At 54.4% G+C, this 20961-nt stretch overlaps 1 protein-coding gene across 7 annotated transcripts in view; it reads left to right on the plus strand.

Annotated features, from left to right (window-relative positions):
* Positions 1-20961, plus strand: part of DYSF (dysferlin) — a 221544-nt gene that overhangs the window by 112985 nt on the left and 87598 nt on the right. For all 7 annotated transcript variants that reach the window (XM_063077909.1, XM_063077912.1, XM_063077914.1 and 4 more), the window contains 3 exons: positions 1272-1445; positions 17058-17151; positions 17654-17731. In XM_063077909.1, the coding sequence (XP_062933979.1) occupies positions 1272-1445; positions 17058-17151; positions 17654-17731 (346 nt within the window). The remainder of the gene's footprint in view (positions 1-1271; positions 1446-17057; positions 17152-17653; positions 17732-20961) is intronic.

Genomic DNA, 20961 nt, shown 5'->3' on the forward strand with positions numbered 1-20961 from the left:
GGGTCAGGGTTTGTACCCTCTGAGCCATCCATCATTGGTTGAGGGCTGCTGGGGTGGGCTGGGGCACAGACTCCCCAGTGAGGTGGCTCCCTTCAGCCGTGGGGATTCCCTGACATACCTGGCAGCTGGGGCTGATGAAGGGGCCAAGGTGCACTCCATCAGCATTCACCCAAGGACACGCGCAGTGTGAGCACATACGTGTGCAGTCGTGCACAGATACCACAGGACGCAGACAGGCCTGCAGTGCACATGTGTGAGGGCTTGTAAGCACATGCACTTGCTGCAGAGTCACGTGGTGCCCATGTTGCACAGCCTCCGTGCCTCCTTCCCTGGACCCCCTTGGTCTCTATCCTTCTTCCCAAGCGCACATTTGAATTTTGGATTAAGAACCGGGCCTCCTCCAGCCTAAGAGTAGCCTTTGGCATTTCCCAGGTTGCTTCTTGCTCTTTGGCTACAGAGAATCTAGAGAATCACAGAGAATCTAGAGAGGAATGTTGCTGAGTCCGGGTGAGGCAAGACTTTTGGATAACCAGCTGTTCCTGGCGAGGTGAACCAGACAGATTCAGCTCTCTCCCTGAAGGTGCACCAGCACCCTTTTTGGAGCGGGGTGCAGCTGGCCTCCAGGACTGGCCCTTGTCACTGTTCTCCTGGACCAGACCTGAGGTGGTGTCTGAAGATAGTCCCAGGTCCCCCTCTCCCAGGAGCTGGATGGTGAGGGACTTTCAGGACTCCCTCCAGGTTTGGGAAAGGGCCCCCTTTGAAGGAAGTGCAGGGGGTCCCTCCACAGGTGACCTAGGTCTAGCCTCCTGTGGAGAAATAGCCTGGGGATGAGAAATGGGATCTTCTTTTTGCCTCTGAATTATAGACCCACTTTCATTTTTATAAGCCAGAATGTGAAGAAGAAAAAGGAAATGACAAGAAAACTTGGATTCATGAAATCCACCCATAAATCAAATAAACAAGCAAACCAAAGCCCAGTGTTTTTATCACTGCTTCAGTCTACCTTCCTTTTCTGGCTTCTCAGTTCTCCCACAGCCCACAGAGCCTCTTCTCTCCTCCTGATTTTCTGATCTGGGCTTCTTGTTGCTGCGGAAGCTGCACAAAGCCCCCCTCGTCCTGGTGGCCCTTCCAGGTTTTCCCACCAGGAGGTCACTGGTGTGGGAGCCAGTGAGGAGTGGTTGTGAAGGGCAGGAAGGCACAGCTGGGGCTGAGCCCAGGACTCCCCAGGGGCCACCTACTGGCCTCTGAGTCTGCCCCGTTGTCCCGTGCAGCACAGGCAGGCTGAGGCGGAGGGCGAGGGCTGGGAGTACGCCTCGCTGTTTGGCTGGAAGTTCCACCTGGAGTACCGCAAGACGGACGCCTTCCGCCGCCGCCGCTGGCGCCGCCGCATGGAACCCCTGGAGAAGACAGGGCCTGCAGCTGTGTTTGCCCTTGAGGGGGCCCTGGTAGGTTGGGCTGTGCCTGTCTTGGGTTGGGTAGGGTATAGCTTGGCTTCCCAGGGTTGTTTCGGGCTGACATGGGAGAGGTGCAGGAGCCCTAGGTTAGGCCTTTTGGACGGAACATTGGCCAGTCATCCTGGCTTCAGTTCCTGTGGGGCTGCATGTGGAGAAAGTGGGCAGCAGTCTGGGTGTTCACCTAACATAAAAGCTCTTTTCTTGGCACCAGAAGACCTGCTGCTGCTTTGAGTAGTTAAGATGGGACCAGAGGGGGAGATGGCCTTGGCCTTCTGATCCTCTGATGGTTCTGGCTCTTCCTGAAGAGACTGGCAGGGATGGGGATGTGTGGGAGGCTTTGGCCTAGCCCACGGTGGTAGCCAGAGAGGCCTAGTGACCCCAGAATGTCTTTGGTTGCACATGTGTCCTCCTAAGACAGAGACCATCTCATTGGTATCCCCAGGGATTTTCAGGGAGTGATGTGGGTTAGAAACTGAGCCTCAGGTTGGCTGTCCTTTCCCAGTGTGCACTTTCTGTGGCCAGTGGAACTGGGGTCGGTCAGGGTTACCTGGGGTCTGGGTGATGGGCTCTCCAAAAGAAATGGGCAGGTACTTCCTGGACAGTCTGAGTAGGAATACTCAGGGCTAACACACAGCCTGTTTCCTGCTGGCCTGGGGATTCCTGGAGGTGGGAGTGAGAGGCCCTGAGTGAGACAACCCCTCTGAAATCTGGCCAGGACTGTGCACCTTCCATGGGGACTTTGGGCTATGACCCTGGGGAGCAGGTCCCACCAGGTGCGCTGGCTGATGGGATCTGAAGGTATCCGTGTGCATGTGAGGTAGGTGTCTTTGGTTGGGGCCAGGGCTGGGCAAGATCTGTGGGACAGCCCACCTATGAGGGCTCAGGGAGGACAGTGGGGCAGCCTCAGGATCTGTTAGGAAGAGATTTAGAGCCAGCAGTGGGAGTGGGCAGGGTAGGGAGGTCCTATCAGTGTCAGGCCTTGATGATGGGCTAGGCCCAGTGGTGGCAATAAAGAACAGGAAACCCTCTGGGGGCCTGACATCAGAGAAGCCTGTCAAAAGCTCTGGAGGGAACACACTCCCTTGGCCTGGGGTCAAGTCAGGGGAGGCTGAGGGGTGACAGCAGAGCTCTGGGCTCTCTGGGCTCTGACTTGCTCCTCAGGCCAGGGCAGGATGGAACTTTTGCCTGGGTCTCAGCAGCCACAGTGGGGGGTCTCCTCGGGCAGGGCTGGTGTTGGGTCAGAACTCTTTGTCTTGAGTCAGAAAGGGCCTGGCTTGGGCCAGTGATGGGTGGTGGTTGTGTGGTGGTCATGCAGTGGTCATGTGGCTCCAGCTGGGGGTGGGAGAGAAAGACCTGGGCAGGCCTCAGAGTCAACGCTGGCTCTGGGAAGTCCAGGCTGGCACCCTAAGGAACGAGGATTTGTTTCCATCAGACAGAAACTCAACTCAAATGGGCTAAAGAGAAAAAGGGGGTTTATGGGTTCACACAGCTGGGAAGAGCCCAGAAGGTGAATCAGGCATTGGCCTGGCAGGAAATAGAGGCTCACACAGTGTCCCAGCACTCGCTGCTCTGTCTTGGCCTTGTCTCATACTGGCTCTCTTTACATGGTGGCAAAGGGTGCTGGTGACAAAAGGCTGACATCATCCCTACAGCCAGCAAAGCCCTGCTAGGTAAAAGAGCACAGCCCACCCAGCATTGCTCTCTGCTGTCCTCACAGCTGGAGACCCCACAGTGCTGTGTGACTGGCTGGCTCTGCCTGGGCAGAGGGATGGAGCGTTCTGATTGGCCTGCCTGTGATGGACAGCACCGCCAGGGTGGGAGAGGAACTTCTGAAAAGGGAAAAAAAACAACACAGTGCTGGGCAAATAGCTCCAGATGGCAACCACAGGCCTCTATTCAGTGAGCAGTAGGGAGCCAGTGTGGGTTATTGAGAGGAGGAATGCTCTGCTCAGAGCTGGGCTTTGGGACCATGGCAGATGCTCAGGAGAGAGAGCTTCCCATCGGGAGACCAGCCGGGGTCTTGGATAGAGGTCCGAGGATGCTGTGACCACTTGGTGTTGGAGCCGCAAGACCAGGGTGGAGGGAGACGCAGCGGCAGGGCTCGGGGTGGAAGGGTCAAAGGGGCCTTAGAGGCTTGGCTGGGTCAATGGTGGGGCTGCTGCCATTGCCAGGCTGCGGGGCAGGGCAGGGCGGGCCTGGGGCTGCGATGAGTTCACGGTTGGCCCTGGTAAGTCTGACACACACGGTGAAGTGCTGTGTGAGAAAGGCAGATCTGGCGGCTGCCTGCCAGGCGGCCCAGGGCAGGGAGGGCGGGAGGAGTGGGAGCTGTGTCAACTGGGAGGTGAGGGGCCAGGAGCAGAGAGGGCATGAGGCTAGAGGTGCCCAGAGACACGTGGACTGAAGGGTGGCTGGGCTCTGGGGCTGGCCTGGACCTGGAGGAAGAAGGCGAGCAAGACTGGGGGACCCACTGCCAAGCTTTCATGGCTCAGTGACTGGTAGAAGGGGGGGGGGGGCGCATTTCCCAGAAACAGAGAAGCCGATTGACTTATTCTTTATGTGGGAGGAAATGTCATGAGGGATCACTGAAATCAAGTGTCAAGTCAACAGGCGCGGGAAGGTGATTGATTGTAATTCAAATACGACTTGCCTGTGATATGCAGAAGAAACCATTACAGTGAAGCCCGCTGAGTCCTGGACGGACTTGGCTGGCTTAGAGAACCAGAGGGAGACAGTGGTTTGAGAGGCTGGGTCCCACAAACCTGGAGTTGGAGGACCGCAGAGTTCTGGAAAGTCTTTAGGTGTGTCCAGCATTTGGATAGGGCCACAGGCCTATTTTGACAATAACCATCTGGACCACACTGTGCCTGAGTGATTTGAGCCCCCATAAGCACCCCCCACCCCCCTTCCATGGTCGCCTTTACATGCTTCCTGCCAGGACTAGGGATAGTCTGGGCTCCCTTCACTGAGCCCATTGTCCTTGTCCTGGGATGTACTGATGCCTCCAAGGCACTGGGCTAAGGTCTACCCTACGTCTTGGGGGTGGATGGTTAGGTTTTCTGGGTGCCAGGACCCAGCTTTGTCCTGAGTGCTGGTCCTTGCCCGCTGGTCCTGATGCCTGTTGATTTGCTTGGTGAAAGCATGGTGGGATGGGCAAGGCTTCTGTGTGGTACAGATGTGGTTTGAATTCTGCTTCCTTTGCTTACTAGCTGTGGACAAGTCACTCATGCCTTTAGTGAAAGAAACTCATGAAAGTAACTGCATCCCGGGGACATTGTAAGGATTAATGACAGCGCAGGTAAAGAAGTGTTTCTCAAACTTAATGAACACAGGAGCCACCTGGGGGTCCTGTTAAAATGCAGACTAGATTCAACGTCTGGGTGGGGCCTGAGAGTCTCCATTCCTAACAAGCCACCAGGTGATGCTGATGGTGCTGATCCAAGGGCCATATCTGAGTAGAAGGGATGTGGAGTACATAGTGCATCGTGAAGATGAGACACTGGTCATATTGGCCCCCCACCTGCATGCCTTTCTGAGAGGCCAGGTGTGCCGATACCTGGCTGAAAGTGTATGGCCTGGGTCCTGGAGAAGGAGGCAGGGGAAGATGACATATGGAAGAGCAATGATCTTTACTTCTAATGAGCCCCTGATCTAATGGCAGCAGCCTAGCCCATGGGAAACTCCTGTCTGATTAGGAAAGGAGATGTTCACACATGTATGCAAATAAATGCAATAGAATCTTTGAAGTGCTGGAGGGTAGAGTAAGAGTCACTCCAGAGTGACAGTGCCTAATGAGGGGAGGCTTCTTGAAGAAGGATATTGGGAGGTAGAACTTGAAGGGGCCAGGGAAGGACAGTGGGTGGTGGCTAGGTAGGCTTCCTGGTCATGTGACAGTATTGGATGTCTGAGCCTGAGGACCAGGCCTATGGTGTCCCTTGCCTCCTACCACCCCTGCCCTGGCCCATGTGTCCCCCAGAGGCCTGGGCCTTGCTTGCCAGCTCCCTCTGGAAGACGTGTCATTGGAAGAAAGGCCCTGTCTGCTCATTAGCGCGGGCAGCCTTTCCCTGAAACTTTCTGCAGGGGCCAAGCCTGGCTCCCTGCACGGAGCGGGAGGCCCTGGCTCCGTCTGCTAATCATCTGCTGTCTCCATCCCGAGCATTATTTTATTTTCGTATTATTCTTTTTCCAGCTAATATCCTGGCATTCCCAAAGACACTGGGTTTCATAATCTTCCTGGCGTTCCCAGGGAGCTGGGAAGCAGAGCACAAAGCCGCTATTATAGCGCCTTCCATCCAGCCTGCCTCTCCGCCCCACACCCCTTGCTGCTGTCTCAGCCACCACTGCCGGCTCCCACCCAGTCACCCCCTCCCGACGCCACCGGCCTCTCTGGGAACTCTGGTGACGGCTGCGGGGATGAGCTCACAGAATCCATCCTGTCGCCCTTGCCCTGGGCCTGCCCTCCATGCTCGAGGATTTTTCCGAGCCCTGCCTCTGTGCTTGGCCCTGAGTGTCAGGAAGGGTTTTCTGAGATGCCTGAGCCTGCAGGGAGGAAGGAGGCAGAGCCGTCAGCAACCTGTGCTCAGAGCTTTCGAGATTTTCAGAGCTGGAAGGAACTTTCCTGTTCTAAAGGAGCACTCAACCTGCCTTGGGAGCCTCTTGAAATTGGATGCAAAGTTGCGCATGCATGTGTGGGCACATGTGTGATCTGCGTGTGTGTGTATGCATGCGTGTGATGTGTGTGTGCAATGCGTGCATGTGTGTGTGTGTCTGTGATGGGTACGTGGTTCTATCCAACCTTCCAGGGGATCCAGGGTCTCAAAGAGGGTTAGAATTACTAAAATTTATTTTACCATGTGCATAAAACCAGGCTAAGAGCTTTAGATGCCTCACCTCATTTTATCCTCACAGTGACCCCAGAAGGTTGGATTCTATTATTAGCCCCATTTTACAACTGGGGAGACTGAGGCTGTAGAAGTGCATTGTCCAATACAGTAGCCACTAGTCACCTGTGTTATTTACATTTATATAAAAAGTAATCAAAATAAGAAATTCAGTTTCACAGTCAGACCAGCCACATTCCCAAGTGCCCACGCTTTGCTAGTGCCTGGCTGCCATACTGGGCAATGCAGCTGTAGAACAGTTTCATCACTGCAGAAAGTTCTACTGGACAGTGCTGCTCTGGAACAACTGAGCCCCTATTGCTATCCCAGAAGATACCAGGGCCTGAGAAGGGGTTTGCCACAGCACAGCATGGGTCAGTACCAGGACCAAGGTCAGAACAGCGGGCTCTTGTGCCCTCTCTTCTGCCCCCTCCCCAGGTGTCTCCTGACCAGTGGCCAAACCACCAACTGGTGCATTCATTTTCCCACTTCTATTAGGACATAATGTCCATCCTCCTGCAGAAGGCTCTTGGGATGGGGTCCTAGGGAGGGAGGATTTGCTGTGCAGGCTGCAGGGCAGCTGGCTGGAGCCCTGGGCCTTGGCATCCTCTCACTTTGTAGCCATGCAGCTTGGCCTCCCCGGGGCAGATTGTCCCCACCCCAGGGAACATCCAGTTGGTTGACAGAATCCTGAGTCCTGACCTGAAGTAGGGAAGACCCAGAAAGACAAGCGTCCCGAGCCTGGGCCAGGGAGAAGGGAAGGGCAGTTGGGGAGAGGCTGATGCGAGAGAGGAGTAACTGGGCATTTGAGTTGGCTGAAAAGGAGGTCCGATGTGGGTGGAGAGGGGAGGCTCCGGGCTGTCTCAGACCTGAATGAAGCCATACTGTGTGCAGGGCATCAGAGCTGGCAGGCACTTTGAGCAAGAGCAGCCCCTGCGAGGTGCGAGGGGTCGCCTTGTCAGTAACCTAGGCTCGTGTTGGGCTGGTGCTGGGCTATTGGGAAGGTGGCTCTGTGCGTCCCTGGACTATGTTTCTTGAATACACAAATTGAGCACCTGTTATACCTGGTACTGTGCTAGCAGTGGCAGCGTGAGGGCTGGCTTCCCCCTCAGGCAGAATCTTCCCTGCCCCTCCCTCTCCCACACATAGGACAATTTAGGTAATTCCTCTACATGTGCGGACCCTGGGTCTGTCTTGCTCAGGATTTGGATGCTGAAATCTGGAGGATCTGATCGTGTGCCTGTGGACCTCAGACAAAATGCCGTTTAATGGATGCATGGGTGCTGAGGAGTGCATTAGAGCTGGGGGGATGTGTTGGGTGTCTGCACGTATGTCATTGTACATACATGATGGTCTTCATCCATCACTGCTAGGGTGACTGTATAATTTATTGTCTGGTCTAGGACACTATTAATAATAGTGCTGGGAAAACAGACAAGGAGGACCATTCCAGGCAAACTGGTACATACAGTTGCCCTAATTACCAAGGCACTCTAGTAGGGGATAAAATCTGTCTGAGGTACACAGCCTCCACACGTGGAGCTGTGGAAACCCTAGAGGGACACACATGCACACATGCTTGGGCCAGCTCACACGTGGCAGTGTGGCTTCTCCAGGTTTCCTGATTCCACTCCCAGTTCCCCAGGGGCCAGTTGGGAGTTTTGCAAGGAGTTTAGCAGCTGCTTCCAAGCCCTGGCTCCAGCTGTAAATTAAATGGGGTTGCACCCTCGCCTGCTATTCTACTTAAGGTTGCAATCAGCCCTGATTAGGAAGGGAGGTCTGTGTGTTCCCGCGTTCTGCCATACCCTCTTTTAAAGGTTTCTCCTCCTTGGGCCTGGCCTGCTGGCCTGTGTGGGGTTTCCCTGCAAGCTGAGGCTAGGGCTGCCAGGGCAGTGAAGTGGGTCCTGGGCTCCCCACAGCCCCAACTTGGTACTCAGCCTTGTGCAACTCTAGAGCCCTGCTCAGGTGCTCTGAGTTCTGATGGGGAAGTAGGAGTCTGGAAAGAACCCTGAGGGTAGGCAGGGAGACCTGTGGTTCTGGCAGCTAATTTGCTGTGTGTGTAACCCCAGCAAAGACACGAACCTCTCTGGGCCCCAGTTTTTTCACCTATCACATGGGGATGATAACACAGCAAAAATAATAACCTCCTCTTATAGAGCAGGGGTGGGTAAACTATAGCCTGCAGGCCAAATCTGGCTCCCTGCCTGTTTTTGTAAATAAGGTTTTCTTGGCACACAGCCTATGGTCCACCAGTTATGTACTGTCTGTCGCTGCTTTTGTGCTACAACAGCAGCTGGGTAGTTGCAACAGAGATTACATGGCCCACAAAGGTGGAAGTGTTTACTGTCTGGCCCTCTAGACGAAGTTTGTCAACGCCTGTCTAGGGCCCATACTATGTGTTAGCAATTGCCTTCTGCCCTGTTTACATATTATCTAATTTAACCCTTCCAGCAATTCTAGGAGATAGGTTCTACTAGTACTCCCATTTGGCAGATAAGCAAACTGAGGCACAAAGACGACAATTACTTGTTCTAGCTGTATTTCCTCCCACGAGTACTGTGAAAAATCTTAAGTACAAAGGCTTGGTTGTGCAGGGTTTATAGCACTCTACTGTACATTGTTGTGTGGGTATTTGGCTGTCCCAGCAAAGCCTATAGTTAAGAAATACTGAAGACAGTGAAGACCTGGAAGGTCGCCCTAGGGCTGTGCTGGTCAATGTTTAACAACCAGCTCCCTAGGAAAACAAAACAAAACAACACCCAGCCCTAGTGTGTAGATTTGCTGATTTCCACAGTGTAAATGCCCTGGTCATGGCTGATTTCAAGCTTGAGGTGTGGTGCTGCTGAACATGGAGTTGGGGAGACATGGGCAGTCGCACACCATTGCACAGTATTTCCATCACACATACACATTAGATGTAAATAACCTCAGGAGCAGAGATAATGGTAAAAGGTAGTAAAATAATTAGGAAGAGTTTGAGTATTTACCACTTTTGTTTTTAAAAATAATTTCTTTAGCTGTACATTTATATGATTTAATTTTTACTAATGGCTATGTTTAACAACTGGCTTGCAAAATTCCTGAAAATTCAATCTGTTCTTGTGAGCCATGCAAGCAGGCTCCAGTACCTGATGCTCTCGGGGGTCCGTGATCCTGTTCACATAAGTAAAGAGAGGGGGATGGCTCCAACGCTAGTGCCCTTCCCAACAGCTTTTTTCTGTGTGTTCTCTGGGTCTGTCCCTGTAGGAAGTGAGTCCTCCCTGTGAAGTGAAGGAGGGCAGTGGCCCAAGCTGGTCCACACCCATCTGCTTGCCTCTGCTGGGCAGGAAAGGTCTCTGTGACCTCACTGGTGGCCCCCTGAGATGCCTCAGAGGTCCTGTCCTTTCCTTTCTGGCCACTGTGGGTATGGCTGTTGTGCGCTGTCCCCTGCCTGCTGCATCCCAGGAGGCCCGCTACTCGGCTCTGTCTTGTTGCTGCATCCATATCTGCTCTTGTCCCTCTGTCCTCCTGCCTCCACTTGATAGATCCTGAACCAGACCTCCAGGCCCTGTTTGGGGCAAAGCACCATTGCTAAAGGGAGGAGATGCATATGTACCAGACAACCGCGGTGCAGAAGGAATCTCAGATATGCTGGTGGGCTCCATCTTGGTCTTGCTATGATTTACGTGTGTTGAGGAGTCCTTTTTAGAGCTGCCTGTTTCCCCAGAACCTGCCCAAATCCTCCGGCTGAGGTGCTTAGACATCAACCCACTTGGGCATACTCACTTGGGTTTGGCCACTGGTTCTGTGGACCTCTGGGCAAACCCTGTGGCATCTGGGAGGCAGAGAGGTCCTCTCAGTCCCCTGCTTAGACTCCTGCAGGGAGCTGTGGCCTCCTGCCGGGCAGCAGTGGGTTGGAGGCTGCCCAGTCCCCTGGGCGAGCAGCAGGATCCCTTACACAGCTAGCCCCAAGACGGAGTACGTGGCCACAGACCGCGTGGCTGCCAGCCCCAGCCTGGGAGTCGTGTCGGCATGAGCTATCGAGGCAGGAATGTGATTGTGGGAAACCCAATGCCCTGGGCCTGGGCCTGGCCCTGGGGCTGGGCAAGAGTGTGCCTGCTAGCGGGGGGAGGGGTGGGCAGACCGAAACCAGAGCATCCGCCTCCCCTGCAGTTTGGCTCTGTGCAGGGGGTTCAGAGTGACAGCTTGCCCTCTCCCCATCTTGCCCCTCTAGCCCAGCCTTTCCCCTAAGCTCCAGTGTGCTCCAATTCCAGCACCCTCCCTCTGTACTCCTCCAGGAAGCCTTTCTGAGCAGGACCTTCCTAGGGCCCATCTCATCCCATTCCACCCCACAGATAGCCTCATCCTTGGGCCATACTAATCCCCCTTTCTGTAGTAGTGTCCAGCCCTGAGCCTCCTGAGGGTGGAGGGGGTGTCTGATGGACATTTTCCTGTCCCTTGCCCTGGGGCTATAGGACTGTGCCCTGCACATGTGGCTTAGGATAAGGGAATGCTGGTGACTCATTTCATGTGATAAATCTTCATTGGATGCCTACTACGTGCCAGATGCTGGGCTGGGTGTGGAGGACAGAGTGTGCATGCCTTGCCTATGTACATGGAGGGTGGATGCCAGAGAAGAGCTAGGAGAGGCTGGGTAGGAGATGCTGATGAAGGCTGTGCAGTCAAGGAGGGATCCATACCTCAGCAATGACTGAGCTGAAGGAAGAGCTCAAGTTCACTCAGTTGAGAGGGCATCCAGATGGAGAGGACAGCCTGTGCAAAGGCCCTGTGGCAGAGGGAAGATGACGGACTCAAAAAATTTAAAGCTGGCCAGAGGGGAGGGAGTGAGGGAGTGAGGGTATTGTTTAACATGAGACTGGAGAGATGAAAGAGTTAAAACGACACTACTAGTACCATTTACTGAGACTCAGGTACCTGCCAAGGGCTCTGAGTGATCATTTCACTCAATTTTCACTGGTTGGTCTCAGCTGCAGGCAATTCCCTGGCCACTCTACCGCTCCCCCACCCGGGACATTTGGCAATGTCTGGAGACATTTTTAATGGTCATAACTCAGTGGGAATGCTACTGGCATCTACTGGGTAGAGACCAGGGATGCTGCTAAACATCCTACAATGCACAGGGCAGCCCCCACAACAAAGAACATTCCAGCCCAAAATGTTAGTAGTGCTGAGGTTGAAAACCCCTGCATTTTCCACAGTAGCCCTATGTGGTGGGTGTTACCATGATTGCCACTTTACAGTGAGGAAACTGAGTTTCATGAACTGGGGTTTCCTGCAGCACTTATCCTCTTCTCCATGCCAGCTACCCTTCCTGAACTCACACTGGGAACCCTAGGCAAGTCCCTCGCCTTCTGCCTTTCCTGGTGCTTGACATGGAGTCTGACCCCCCCTCCGGTGAACTGCAGCCTGGATATACTCCACATCAGACCTTTGGGCTCTGCAGCATGAATTTGTTGCCTACATTTTCTACTCTGTGCAAATTTTATTCTGTATCTGCTGGCCATTCTTTTGTTATGCAATTATTGAGGTACTTTGCCCCGTGTCCCTGTGTCTAAAATGAATGCAGTAATAGTCTGTAGCTAGAAGGTTGTTGTGGGGATTCATCTCTTGGAATAGTCCGGGCATGAATCAGGTACCATGGAGCTGTAATGATGGAAGCTACGAGGTGGTAAATCTGACACCCTTCACTGTCAGGCCCTCTTCTCACCTCTGTTGACATCCTCACTGTCGCTGGGGATCCTTCCCTCAATTAGATTCAGCCCCTGAGAAAGCTCCATAAGCCCCAAACACTTCCTCTAGAGAAAGGGTGCTGGTGTGATGAGAGAGGCTCACTGTCTAAGGGAGGAGGGGGCACACCTGGGACTGCATCCATTGAGTCAGTCAGTATTTACTGAGGGTGCTCTGTTCTGCCCTGTGGCAGGTGCTGGGGACGCAGCAGGGCCCTCACAGAGCCCGCATTCTGCGGATGAAGTAGACAATAAACACAGATGCTAAAGTATCAATTGTCTGGCTGCAGTAGCAAGCTCTATGAGGACTAGTAAAGCTGCATATGCAGGTAGAAAACGCCATTGTGGGTGAGCGTGTGTGTGAGGGAATGTGGGAGGGTGTGTGTGTTAGGGCGTGAGTTTCGACAGGATGATCGGGGAAGGCCTCTCCGGGGAGGTGACATTGTCTACATGAGCAGCAATATCCATTTTCTGATTTACCCGGGGAATGCCTGGCACAAGTAGGTGTTCAGTAAACACGTGCGGCATGTCAGAGGATGGACTGCCAGGAGGGGGTGCTTTCATGAGGCTTCATTGTTTGCTTTGAGAGAAATCTCGTGAGTGTGAGCCATGCCGATGTCCACATCCCCAAATTACAGCGTACTTCAGAGTGAAGAGTGTGTGAAATTGGATTACCTGTGACGGTGCACAAACGGATTCCTCAGCCTGGGTGACGGCTGGCCTTGGTGGTCTGCTCTCCCCAAAGCTATGCTGTTGTTTTCTCCTGAGGCGTGTGCTTGTTATTCGTTCATTCATTCGTTTGTTCGTTCCCTCATTCGCCAGTGATTTGTTGAGCACCTGCTGTGTGAGGTGTTCTGTTGGGAGTCGGGCTTTCGATGAAACCTCATAGAGCTCTTGGCAGGAGACAGACAAGCAGAAAGGGATTTACAGAGTAAGGTGGTAGGTGCCATAATGGGGAAATTCAGGGCACTGTGGCAGCACAGGGGAGGGGCACCCAACTCATCTTTTCAGGATGACCTTGGAGATGACACTGGACGTTTGAGGGAAAAGCCAGGGAAAGCAGAGAGAACTACATGCAAAGGGCTGGGGGCAAGAAAGGGTACCCTGGAGTGTTCCAGCTGGTTTGAGTGTGGAAGGGTGTGAGTGTTTGGGAGCTTCCTGACTGCCAGAGACTTAATTCAGAGGCCACGGTGGGCCAGGAGGCACCACTGCCTCCCCTCTGCTCCCAGGGACTCATGGGGGTGCATGGAGAGCTTGGGTTCCCTGGGATGGTCAGCAAGCCAGAGAATGTGAAGATGCTGGCCAGCAGTGCAGGTGAAATTCTGTCCAGAGTGTGGACCAAGGTGGCCACGGGGCTGGGCTCTGTCAGGAGTAACTGAGCTTGTGGCTGCCCTCAGCTTGGCTCTTGGTGTGCATATCCCCAAGCTCCCCAGAAATGCTTCTTCCCCAAATCCTTCATCTACCTCCTTGAGCTAGAAGGAGAAGGGGAGGAGGCAGGCCCACACTTGAGTGGCAGATGGGGTAGGGGGTGGCAGAGGGCACTATGGACCAGGTGTGGGGTGGCTGGGCCCCCTCCTCTGGAGGCAGGACAGGTGGAGGAGCCCAGGTGGTGTGAAGGGCATTCCCAGATTCCTCTAGCTCCTCCCCCTGAAGAATGGCCATTCGCAGGGACAGGGCCTACTGTGGGCTAGGCACCAGCTGGGCCTGGAATACCAGCCCTGACCTGCCTGGAAATCCCAGGAAAGGGACTCCCGTTCTGATTGCAGGCAGGAGGCCTTGCCCTTGGACAGAGACACAGAAAGTGCTGCCAGAGCCCCAGACAGGGCCCTGTGATGGAAGTGGTGTTAGAGGAGGTGCTGGGGAGTGGGGATGTGCCAGGGCAGCCAGTCGCAAGCAGGGTGGTCCCTGCAGGCGCCTGCAAGGGAGAGGTGAGTTGTGGGGTCTGTGGAGCTGGTGCCCCTGAGGGTGGGGCACCTGTATATGGTGGGCTGAGGTGGAGGGCTACAGAGACCCTCACCCTGCCCCTCTGCCCCTTGCTGAATCCACTCCTACCACCCACCCCCACTCCTCCTACCCCCTGCCCCCAGCAGCTGAAGGTTTACCGAGATGTGTGCGACGCGCTGTTGCACTGGGGCCAGCCAAGCCCCATTTCCAGCATCCTGACCTGCTTTTCTTGGTGTCCTTGCATCTCATGCCTGGGTGGGTGGTCTGCTGGGGCTCCCAGGTCTGGCCCTATGTACAGCCTTGCAGACCCCACAGACCCAGCAGACCCTGCAGCCGGGATGGGTACCCTGCGGCTCTTAGCTGTTGGATTTGGTGGTCACTTTGGTGGGACACCTTTGCAGCACGGCCAGGCCAAATGCCTCGGGGTCCATACCTGCCTGGGGGGACGGTTTTGGGCACATGGCCTTTGGGTCCTTCCCTGACTATAGCATGACACCCCTCCCTGTTGTCCTGCTCTCATATGCGCACGCGCGCGCGCGCACGTGTGTGCGTGTGTGTGTGTGTGTGTGTGTGTGAGAGAGAGAGAGACAGAGAGAGAGAAAAAGAGAGAGAGCACCTCCAAATAGAAGACACACTGCCTGGAGGCGCTTGCTTGCCTGCCTGATTGATTTTCATTTCTGCCCAGGGCTGTGTCTCCTTACTGAAATGCACAGTAAACTGCAGATTGGCTTCTGAGCCTGACTGTAGACCCACCCTGCTCCCATCCTGTCCCGGGCCCTGCCCTCAGCTTGAGCCCTCCTGACCCTCAGCACAGTGGGAACTGGTGAGGGTCTAGCTTCCTGGAATAATTCTGAACAAACATGAGATATACGGACACCACCCTCAGCACAACTACAAACTTCATAGTATCAAGGCCTATGCCTTATTTCTCTCGTAAGATCGTTCATAACATTTATTGAGCATTTACTGTGTGCCAGACAGTGGGTTAGGAATTACATGTTTTTTATCATCTTTAACAATCACAGCAACTTTCTAAGCTAGGTATTGTACTGTATAATTATCCTAAATTTACAAAAAGATTGATTCACAGAAGTTAAGCAACTTGCCCAAAGTCACACAGTCTGTAAATGGCAGGGCCAGAATTGGAGCCCAAGTTTTTGGGCTTTAGAGCCCATGTTGAAGTTGTGGCCAAAGGAAGTGGGGGAGGTCACTGTATCTCCCTGTCTAAAAGGGGGATGTCCTCCAGAGCTGCCCAGTTGTAGCAGGACCTCAGGGATACCCCTAGGAGAGCAGAAGGACGTGTCTTTCCTGAGTGTGTATTTGGGGCTCCCTGCAGGGGTATGCAGAGGAAGACCCGCCTGCCTTTAGGATACAATTCTTTGCTGATCCAGCGTGACAAGGGTAGGCTTCACCTCGGTGTCCTACAGTGACCTGAAGATGGGGAGGACTGGGATGGTCGGGTTCCGGCTAGGGAACAGCATGATGTCACCATGGGAGCGAGTGTGAGTTTAGGCAGCTTTGAAGAGTGTGGCCTGCCTGAAGCCTAGGGCTGGCTGTGTTTGGGGGAAGCAAGCCTTGGTGCTGGATGGAGAAGATGGGGTAGGTCCCCAGGGATCTGATCAGGACAAGGCTGGATTGGCCCTTCAGGTATAAGAGCCACTGCAGGATTCAGGCCAAGGAACCTAGTGGTGATTGTGGGTAATGAAGCTGGTTCTGGCTTGGGAGGTGGGCTGGTCCAGAAGTGGGAAGATAGGCGTCCAGGGAGGCTTCCTGGGGACGCGGGGGTCTGGGGCTAGACCCTGAGGGTCGGCATGGTTGAAAGAAGGGCACAAAGTGGCAGTGGGTCTTGTATTTGCAGGTACTGGGGAACTTCATAGCTCCAGGGCCCAAGGAGAGGTCAATATTCCTGGGAAATGGCTCCAGCCAGGGTGGAGGTCAGGGAGTCCAGCAGAAAGTTCCTGAGAATGGGCTACTCTGGGAGGGCCTCGGAGGGAGGAACAGGCCATCCAAGGAAGAGGCCAGGGTTTTCTTTTGGGGATGCATGTACATATTTACGTGATAAGGAGAGGGACTGGGCAAGGAAGCGGAGCAGAGACACCTCCTTACTTAACCCCGCTGCCTCTGCAACGGAGCAGGTGACAGTCTGGGGAGAGGGCAGGAGGCACAGGAGAGAGGGACCTCAAGAAATCTAAGAGACTGCAGTGGGAACAGATGGCATGGGGCCTCTGGGAAATTCCCCGGCTCTCCCCAGTCCCCCTGTGGGGTGTGGCTTGGGTTCCTGGCCCTGGGAGGCGGGTGGGCCTGAAGGAGTGCCCTGGGGAGGCTGGCGTCTGGCCTAGGTAAGTGGTCTGGTCTTGGTGCTCCCCAAAGTGGTTTGTGGCCCAGTGGTTGGAGCCCAGTGCTAATGAGGACAAGGTTACAGGGCTGACCGTCTAGGTTTATGCACAGTAAACTGTAGATTGGCTTCTGAGCCTGACGGTAGACCCACCCTGCTCCCATCCTGTCCCTGGCCCTGCCCTCAGCTTGAGCCCTCCTGACCCTCAGCACAGTGGGGACTGGTGAGAGGTGTTGTGTGCAGTGCAGTCTCCCCCAAGAGCTTGGGACCTGGCTCGGTGACTGTGTGTCCCTGATACTGCACTGTCTCTAAACACGCAGAGGGTGGACAGAGAAGGGGACCCAGAGACGCTAACCTGGGACCTCCAGACTTGGGCTGTACTGGACTTGCCCCTCATGGACAGCCCCCTAGAGTTCTTTCTTCTACCAAACTCCAGCTTCATTGGAACAACTCAAAATTCTACCCTGGCTTGTCTGGCTTTCACTAAGGAGTGGGGAGGATTTCCCACAGTCCTTCGGTGCTTTGACAGTGGAGTCTGGGGATGCTTTGGGAGAGCACGAGCTTCTCCAGAGTGAAATTAGAGGCCAGTGGCTCAGCTTTCAGCAGCTGAGTAGTGTTGTCTAGGGCTCTTCAAGCCTGGGGGCCAAGCTCTCAGGCCAGTGTCTCCTCCATGCCAGGGCCCCAGGGTCAGAATCTGACATGACCAGCTCTATGTCCCCAGGGTGGTGTGGTGGATGACAGGAGTGAAGATTCCATATCCGTGTCCACCTTGAGCTTTGGTGTGAACAGACCCACGATTTCCTGCATCTTTGACTGTAAGTGATGCTTGGAGGCATCTTGGGTGATATGGGTATGTAACCTTATACGTCTGTCTGCAAGGAGTTATGTGGTCTGGTTGTATGTGGGGGCTCTGGAGGACTGAGTCTGTGTGCTTTTTGGTGGGCTAGTGTCTTTGGTGTGTGTGTGTGTGCATGTCTGTGTGTGGTGTAGGCATCAACTCATGTGTGAGACTGGGCCCTGTGTGTTCTGGCTGCCTCGTCATCTCTTCAGCCTCTCCTCCTCCTCCTCCTTCTCTGCCCCTCCCCTGAGCTCTAACCTGGCCCAAGGACACATGACTCAGGGGTCCTTCTTTGAGCTGTGGTCCATTCTCCTGTTCCTGGGAGAGACACACTTCTGCATCGTGGCCTGTGGCAATTCTGTCGTTCAACCCCTGTGTCTGCTGCTCTCACCAGGGACAGACTCCACCCTCCCCTCTAGCCCCAGCTTTTAGCCACCCCCAACCCTCACTCCAGCATCTCTATTTCTTCCTTGGTGAAGATGGGAACCGCTACCATCTACGCTGCTACATGTACCAGGCCCGGGACCTGCCTGCGATGGACAAGGACTCCTTTTCTGGTAGGTGGGAGAAAAGGAGGGAAGCCAGAGACTATGGACTGAGAGATGGGGCTGGGTGCATCGGGCCTTCAGGCAACAGGGAACATGGCCTGAGGATTCTCCTTGTGGGTGGGGAGCTCTGTTTGCTGGGTGCTGTTGCTGGGGTCCTGTGGCTTTCTTTTCATCAGGTGTAGCAGCCTCTTGTCCATGGCCTGTTTGGCTCCTCTGTAGGATTCGGCTGACTCTCCTGTCCTTTTGGAAAAGGCCCCTGACTTTTGCTCTCAGGCCACCGCCTTCTCCTGGGTCTCCTGCAGCCTCCTCCTCTATCTGTGTCATTGCACATACTGCATGACCTATGCAGTTCATCCTGTCCACGCTGAACTCCTGATGACCATGCCCCTCCCAGGCCTCCTCTGCGTTCCTCAACTCGGTCCTGGGGTCCCTGGGTCAGCAGCTGTCTATTACCCAGGCTGGGAGCCCTCAGTCACCCTGTCCTGTGGATTCTGCCTCCTGAGTCTCTCCCAGTTCTGTCTCCTCTTCAGCGTCATGCTGCCGTCTTGCACTGGCCTTGGTCATCTCCCAGCCTCCCTGCTGTCTTCCATACTGCCCCAGACACACCTGGTCGCATCACTCCTGTGATTTCAGATATAGACACTGACAGATAAGCCCCGACTCTTCAGCATGTCAGCTAAGTCCTTCAAGATCTGTCCCTGGGGTCTCACCTGCTGCCTAGTTCCCTCTATCCGCTAGCTCCAGCCCCACCAGCTTTTGTCCATATCTGCCAAGATTTTCCATATGCCTGACCTTTGCACTCAGTGCTCTCTCTGCTCAGAATGCATTCCCTCCTGATTTCTAACCCAGTGAACTCCTCATCCTTCACGACCCAGCCCAGAAGCCCTCTGATTCCTCCCCAAGCCAGGCTGGTTGCTCCTCAGCACTTGGCTGGCACCTCCCGGAACCTCTCTCAGAGCCCTTGGCCATGGCACAGATCAACCGTATTTGTCTTTCCACATCCTGCCTGCACGCCACAAGCTCCCCCAGGAAGGGGCCTTGTCTTACCCTTGAGCCTGTAGCACTTGGTATCTAAACAATGAACCCTTACTGAATGCTCACTGTGCCAGGCATTTTTCTGGCATTATTTCATGCCACCCTTACAGTGGTCTTAAGAAATAGGTGTTCAACACTCCCATTTTACAGGAGAAGAAGCTGAGACTCAGACAGGTTAACTAAACTACTTGAGTGGAAATAGCTGACAAGTGACAAAGCTGGGAACTGAGCCCAATCACCCTCCAATGCCTGCTGTTCAGTTGAGTAAAATTGAGTTCTATGAGACTGACCTTCTGGTCACAGAATGGCTCTGCAGCCTCCGTCCATCTGCCTTGCTTTCCTTCCCAGCCTCTCTCCTCTCCCATGTGGGGACCACTGTTTTCCCCTCCCCAGCAGCTGTGGTCCCTGCGTTCCTTTTCTCTGTGTGACCTGTCGTCCAGCCTCATGCAGCCAGGTGCAGAGTGAATGCAGTAGCTTCTCTTCTTTGCTTTGGGGCCAGGGTCCTGAGAGCACCCTCTGCAAAGCGTATGTAAAACCAGCACACTGGAACAGGCAGGACAGGGGCAGATCTGCAGCAGCAGCTTCCTGGGAAACTTGGCCAGGAGTCTGACAATTAGACCTTACCCCGAGAAAAAAGAAATGGACAAGTTCACAGTCTCGCTTCCTCTCCCTTCTAGGGAGGGCATGGGAGTGAGGGTGCAGGCAGCTGTTTGTGCAGGGTGGGTGGCCAGTCAGGGCCCAGGTGGAAGGCCCCTGTCCTCTCTGGGCCTGGCTGGCTGGGGACCCTGCAGGGATGGAGACCTCCAAGAGACCAGAGTTAGGAGCAGTTCTTCCCTGTAGGGACTGCAGCAGCAGGGTCAGCCTGGCATTGGCCTATGGGAGACGTCACACTTTCCATCCCAGCCCCACCCCCTCCCCCAAATAAACATCCCCCGAGCTTTGAGGGCACTGCCCAGGGCTTTCTCAGAGGCCACGAGCTTCTGAATGAAAGGCCTGATTGAGCAGCTGCTGGAAAGGGAAACAGCAGCCAACATGGGCGAACCTATAAAACCCAGAGTGTTTATTTTCACTCCCAAGCCCTAAACCAAAGCAATTTCTCCCCTGGAACTGACCCTGGGGTGGCTGGCGGCCGGAGGTTGTGCACAGCCATCGGCTGGCATTTCTCTGAGGAAACTCATGTGTGAATCCAGAATGTCTGGGGCCAGGGGAGGGTCTAGCACAGTCTGTCGCTGGTAGTGCCTTCCAACTGCCTGCCAGTGTCTGGGGCAGAGAGGGCCCTCTGCGGGAAGTGCTCCGGCCACTCTGACCACTGCTCTGGGCCTTTCCCAGGCTCTTGAGTCCCTGTGGTGGGCTCCCATGGCCATGTGCTGTGCTCTCTGCTGTCCCCTATATGGTGGGCCTTGGGGCTGTCCAGAAGCCAGGTCCATGCCTGCTCTTTCTTCCTGGCTGAGGATTTGAGGGGATACTCAGGAGTTGCCCAGGAAGCACTTGCTGAACAATATGGCCATCCGGGTGGCCTGAGGATTGTGTCTCTGGTGGATTTTGAGTGTATGGCCAGCATCAATGCTCTGAACCAATGGCAGAGCATCTGCAGCATGTGCTTGTGTGTTTATGAATGTGTGTGCCCTGTGTAGCAATTAGGCATAGAAGTGTAAAATGATGCTTAATTCAAATGACTTCTCTTTGATATTGGGATGAGGATGGCACTGCTTTGTAAGCATCTGTTATATATCCTGGATTTGCTTTGGACTGAAAAGCTGTGACTTGAGAGGACTTAAAAATCCCACATCACCAACACCATACCTAGCTCTGTCCTGCCCACCCCTTTGGTATGGAATGGGCAGCATGGCTTCCCTGAACAGCAGTTTGAGCTGAGTGGCCCTTCATGGCAGACTGATATTTCTCAGAGATAATCAGGGAGGAAGCTGTTTCCTTCGCCAAATTGTTCCCCAGGGGGTCCTGCTTTGCCCCCTCCTCCAGGTGAGAACTGCTGCTGTTGCTGGAGGGAGAAGCTCTCCTTACAGAGCTGCCACCCCGCACAGAGGACCCTCAGGTGGCTCCCTTGAGAGGTCACTACATTCTGGGGGTGGGCCAGAAACTTCTCTTTGAGGGGCTCAGGGGGCCTGATTTGGCTAACCAAGCCAATGAGAGATGGCTAGTAGACCAGATGCCACATTATTCATTAATTTATAGGGGTGGGGCAT

The sequence above is a fragment of the Cynocephalus volans genome, chromosome 14 (genome assembly GCF_027409185.1).
Source record: "Cynocephalus volans isolate mCynVol1 chromosome 14, mCynVol1.pri, whole genome shotgun sequence".
Taxonomy (NCBI): Eukaryota; Metazoa; Chordata; class Mammalia; order Dermoptera; family Cynocephalidae; genus Cynocephalus; species Cynocephalus volans.